Source organism: Fulmarus glacialis, unplaced genomic scaffold (genome assembly GCF_000690835.1).
Source record: "Fulmarus glacialis isolate BGI_N327 unplaced genomic scaffold, ASM69083v1 scaffold43225, whole genome shotgun sequence".
Lineage (NCBI taxonomy): Eukaryota > Metazoa > Chordata > Aves > Procellariiformes > Procellariidae > Fulmarus > Fulmarus glacialis.
The window spans coordinates 48,896-54,895 of NW_009211877.1; the positions used below are offsets into that span (position 1 = coordinate 48,896).

General features: G+C 37.2%; 1 protein-coding gene across 1 annotated transcript in view; it reads left to right on the forward strand.

The window, feature by feature from the left end:
- The window catches only part of LOC104076733 (regulator of G-protein signaling 12-like), a 48,443-nt gene extending 43,010 nt beyond the window's left edge, over positions 1-5,433 (forward strand). The window contains exons 4-5 of the mRNA XM_009577702.1: positions 3,569-3,738; positions 5,224-5,433. Of these exons, the coding sequence (XP_009575997.1) occupies positions 3,569-3,738; positions 5,224-5,433 (380 nt within the window). The remainder of the gene's footprint in view (positions 1-3,568; positions 3,739-5,223) is intronic.
- Positions 5,434-6,000: the final 567 nt, after the last annotated feature.

Genomic DNA, 6,000 nt, shown 5'->3' on the forward strand with positions numbered 1-6,000 from the left:
TTGGGGTTTTCACAGTAAACTCCTTTGGCATCCTGAGATTCCTAAGAGCTAATCTTCTTTTCTTAAACACTTAAGAAGAAGGAGGAGGCCACTTTGCACAACGGCCTTGCGGTTAGAATGTTTGAGGGTGGGATTCAGGGCTCTACGTTTCCTTTAATGATCATCACAGTGATTATTAGACGAAATATGTGACTCGGTTGGAAAGTTTTCCTGCTTTCCAAGGTGGGCTGTGCGTATCTAGGAATGTGCGAGTTGTGAGAGTCAGGAAACCTGACACTGAACTCTTACATTGGAAACATTCCTCTGCAAGGGGAGTGGAGCAGGAGTTATGGCTTATACAGTCTTCATTTAAGCGTGATTTGGATAAATTGTGTACTAGTGTTATAGTTGGTGGTTTTTTTTTTTTCTTCCCATCTGACCTTTCTTTTTCTCTGATTCTAAACCTACCTGCACTAGGTTGTAACTGTTTTAATTGCAACTGTTGATATATGTGGTAAAAGAAACTAGAATAACCAAGCCTTTTCTGGGAAACAACCTTGTTCTGTGTTGTTTTCAGATTGGCAGGTACCCCAGCAGAAATCTGTACAGATTTTAAAAGCAAACTGACTGCGTTTTTGTTTTAAGGGAAAACAAAGGAGTGTCAGGGTTAAGTATGAATTCAAATAGTTCTTTCTGAAAAATTCTGAATTAGCTACATAAAATCCACCAGAACAGAGACAGCTTACTGAGAATGAGTAATCCCTTAATGCTGCTATAAAACTTCGGAGGACCTGGGCCAATAGCTCTCAAAGTTGTTGAAAAGGCAATCTTATTTTGGTTCATTTGTTTTCATGGGACCTCCAGAGTCAGCAGCATATCAGAGGAATGAGAACCCAGTGTAGTTTAGAGCAAATGTAACTCTGACAAGCTGGAGAGAGCGAGCAGCTGCTAGCAATTAAAGGTAGTTAGCAGTCACCCACTGGTGTAAACACTCAGAGACTGTAATTGCAGTTTGGTCTTCCTGCCTGCCATAGGGAAGTTGAGCAGCCGTCACTTGGAGGGAGGAGGGCGAAGCTGACCTGCTAATGACTGCTGTGCCTACCATTTTGCAATCCCTTCTGAGTCCTAAGGCGCTGTGACTTGTGGATTTAGAGTTGAGCACTTTGTGTGGCTACTCCCTAATTTCCCTCTGTCAGCCAAATAGGTTTAAATGGTTTGGTATGTGGGATGAGTTTACCTTTCTGACTTTGCCTGAAAGGAACTAGGAAATTTTCATCATTCATCACTGGAGAACACTGGGGATTGAACCCTTTAGGAGTGAGGCAGTATCTGAAAATGTTCCAGATATATCAAGAAGTGGGTGTCTATTTATATCCTGGACTGTAAAATAAAACTTATCCACCTGCAGAGTTAAAGCAAAATAATTCAGGTAATAAATTTAGATACAGTTCTCTTCAGATTCACATTAGCTTCTTTCACAATAGTTTCACTGTGGTGACAGGTATTCTCTAATGAAGCTAACAGTTGACTTGGTTATGTGCTTTCATATGTCTTACAGGAAAAAGTGAATAAATATTTCTTATTAAAAAATTTGGCATTATTTGCTGAGTGTTTTTAATTAGCTTTGATTAATATGACAATTAGGTAAAGAAAAATACTTGTATACCTGATGTGTTGTTATAGTCCTTATGTGTTATCCTTGTTGAAAATATAAAGTTACATTTTCGTTTGTCCCTAATCTAATTGTCTATCTTTGTCTTATTTTGTCTTATTTTTGTCTTAAACAATAGCTTTGCTTACAGAAATTTGCTGTAGTTAACTGTTACATCTTAGTAAATATAAGCTACAGAATGCATTTAAAAATGAAGTTTCAGAACTATTTTTTTCTTTGATTTTTCTTATCTTTATAACTATCTTTATAACTTTTTCCTATGTTCATAACTACCTTTGAATGGTCCTTTTTTTCAGAGTTCATACTTCCAGGGAGGAACAGTAATGTTTTGTAACATAGAATTTGGAAATGCAAAGTGCTTTGAAATATATGTAACAGAAAAGGAGAACGTGGGAGATCTTATAAAGTAGTAATACAGGTGAAATTAATCCTTGCTTTATTAGTCCAGGTGATTAACTGAGCAAAGTAAACAACAATAAAAATGTCTCTATGAAGAATAGGCCATTTCTTACTAGTTGTGAATTCAGTTTTCTCAATCAGTTTACATTTATAATCAGCTGTATATCTGCTTTTCCATTTGGCATAGAATTATTGAAGATATCATCTATTTCATTTGAGGATATTATTTTCCCACATTTTCCCACATCTAATTTTTCAAAGAATTGAATGTCTGCTTTTTTTGATCACTTCATCACAGAGTCATTCAGTTTGGCATCTCTGTAGTGCAATTATGAGATCAGACCCCATAGGTCAGGGCTTTATTCAGTTGTGTCTTCACAACTAATTAAACCTCAGATCACCTCTCTGAAGTGGGTATCTGTGAGCACTACTACTATACCAATTTTACATTTGTGTAAACAGATGAAGAGAGTGGTGATTTGTAAAAGGGCATACAACAACTAAATGACAGGTTTGTGAATAGTACCCTGTTGTATACAGTTCCCTCTTTTACTTAGAGCAGCCATTTCTTTCACCTTTACACTTCTGTGAACAAGTGGTCACTTCTTTAAGAATTTATTGTTCATGCTCTATTTACTGATATGTGACAAAGATGATCTGGGTCAATACTTGAAATTATTACAGTCATGCTGCTACGCAAGGTTGCTTTTTCCTGAATTCTCTTTGGGTTCTTGTTAATTTGTCTTTCAGAATACAAAAGAAATTTCTGTTTTTCTGAGATCTAAAGAATCTGATCATTTCTCAACTTGGGGTCCCCAGATTAATGCACCATGTTGGCTCGAGTCTGGAAGGGAGTCACGGATCCCTGTTTTTGTCAGAAACCCTGATAAATTTAGGACCTATGGTTTGATACCTCTACTTTCCATCGATGAGGAAGGCATCCATTACTACCTCATTTTCGTTGGTGGTGTTTTCCTCATTTGACTTGTTTCCTAAATTTTCAGCATTTAACGGGAATCTCTCATTTCCATGAAAAACTTCACGTAGTCCCTGTCTGCTGATTTAAGGCTGTGTGAGATTTTGCTATCTCCTATCACCTAATAGGCTTTTTTCCCCACTTTCTGGTGAACGGTGGGTTGTTAAAGGTCTATGTTCCTTGGATAATCTTATGAAGGATTGCAGTCCATGAAGTGAGGAATGTGAGCAGAAAATTTTGTCAAAAATATTTATTTTGTGATGCAAGAAAAGAGATTGCCTTTTGTGCCTACCCCTTTTGCTTCTGGCAGGGGATAGCTGTTAAGACACTCATTTAATTTTCTTTGCAGTTGAACAGAAGAAAAATGAGAGATGGTTGGGGTTGCTTTATCTATGCAGGTGCTCCTAATAAAAATGGGAAGGGATATTTTGAAGTCAGCACTACTTTCAGCTTGAGCAGGAGGTGTGATAAATAAACTCAACAATGCTGAAGAGTAAAAGTGAATGATATTTTATTGACAAATTTGTTCTTTTTTTTAACAGAGCTGAATAGTACTGAATTAAAAGACTGCATCAGTGAAAATAGCCTCAGTAGCAATGCTAGTCTTCCCAGTGTACAGAGCTGCCGACGTCTTCGAGAAAGAAGAGTTGCAAGCTGGGCTGTTTCATTTGAGCGTCTTCTTCAGGATCCTGTTGGCGTTAAATATTTTTCAGTAAGTTTTGAGGGATGGTAAGAGGCCTTTCAAAATTACTGCAGTAATTTTTCTGTATTCTTTTTTCTTTCTTGACAGTATCCTTACATAGGGCAAGAGATAGGAGTTCGTTACACAGTTGTTATCTGAGCATCTTTCTAAGTTTAAACTGGTTCGCAGTTGAATAAGGGTTCATAGTAATACACATATTGCCATGCATTTCTGGATAGCAAAAGTTTCAGGTGAAAATGGAGGCTATACTTTGCATTGTATCAGAACTTTTAGAAAGCTTCCCCATTTTATAAAACAATTACATTTGGATACTTTTGTATCTGTAGCCTTTGAAAAAAGAAAGAGGCAGTAGTTTCAGTAGTTCCCTAAGAATTGGTAATGTATTCACATTTGCCTGCTGAAATGTGGGAAGCCATGTAGAACATTTTTTCAATGATACAGTGGCTTCCTGCAAAAGGTTTTTAGAAATACTTTTTGGAAGTAATTAAGGTAGCTAACAGCACTGGTAAAAGCTGCAGCTTGCAGGAGTAGTGTTGAGTATTTGCAAAGCATAAATTAAGCTTCTTCACAGCACATTTATGAAGTTATAAGTAGTATCATCTGTTTTACATGTAAGGAAATAGATGTTTATACACTTTTGCATTGCTGCACTGAAAGTCTCTTGCTGATTCTGAATCACAAGGACATTTTGTGCTGGCCAAATAATTTTCACAAACAGGACATAAAGAAACCTATGATATAAGAGATATAGATTATTGGACTCCTTTACTTGATACAAAAGTACATAAAAAATCAAATTATTAATAAGCAGACTTCCATATTAAATAGCGTGGGGACCCAAAAAACCACGTTAACAGTGAACACCTGTTTGAGGAAACAGAGAAGATGAAAAATAATATATCCTGGATATTGTGTTCCCTGTCTTTCCATTTTTCTTAGTAGAGTAGCCTAAGAGTTATTAGTGTTTCTGCTTAGATACTGAGGCTTCTTCTCAGACTGAAGGAAAAATTAGAATTTTGATCTGATGTTAGAATCCACCTGAAAAATGATACAGTTTAGAAGTGTGTACTGAAAGTTTAGTTGTCCTTTCTCATTACTTTTAAGCCACCAGTAAACTTACTTATGTACACTTAAGAGCGTAAGCCTTGGAGTCTGGCATAAAGCAGAGTTATGGTGCCTAAAAAAAATGCCTTTTCAAGTGATAGGTTAACATTCCTTCAAAGGGAAGCTCAGAAAGCGCACGGACTGAGAAGGGAGTCACCTATAGCTAGCCAAAAGATACAGATTTCTGCCAGTATTCAAGAACATTGGAGCATCAGCGTTTAATTTTACGATTGCACAGTAAGCATCTTGGTGCATTTGGGATTCAGCATGCATAGGCCTTTCCTGAGGACAGCTTTGTCACAGAGCAGGAATTACTCTCTAGGAAGAAGAGATTTTGCATGTTTTGCAAATACTCACATTTTGCATAATAGTCTGCTGATCTCTAATCAGGAAGTCATCCAGGAAGTGAGAGACCTGATTGCAAGTTCCCTCCTTGAGTGGTTCAAACCAACATCTCCACCTTCCCAGCCATGTGTGAGAACTGCAAAGCTACATAATGTTCCAACTGGGGCACCACTCCGTCTTCCTGATGAAGCTGAATTCTTGTGCAGCCAGCTGTGCCAAATCACATGGCCAGAAAGAGAGCAAGCAGGAGATTGACTATAGATTCGTAGTGAAGGCACTGAGCAGGAAAGTAGGTAGTTGGGTTCCAGTTCCTGCTCGCTAATTTGATTCTCTTTTAATCTGTAATTACATGTAAAATGCAGAAATGTTCCCTGAGTACACACTGGATTGTTTTTTATACATTTGGTGTCTCAGGTTAGGTATCTGAAGAACTTTTAGTTTAAATTGAGAGATTGTTAGTGGATTTAGACTCCCTATATTGTAGTTTATCTCAATTGCTTTCTTACAGTTGGAATCCCTGAACGCTACGTTAATCTTAAAAGCACAAATAAAGTTAAGTTTTAAGTATTTTTGTGAAGATTCCTCTTACACTGCTTTCTGAGACTGCCTTGTATGTTAAGGAAGCTTGAGTGATACCAGTGTGACACTTGAGTGAAGGTTGTGGCTTGTGGGCTGGCTTAAAATAAAATTTCCAATTAAACACTGATACCTAAAGTTCTAAAGTGTAAACAAGTATTGTTCTAATTACGTGAATGCCTAGATAATTTTTTTAGAGGACCAAGTTAATTTTTTTTATATCTATCTCCCCCCTCGCCCTCCCCC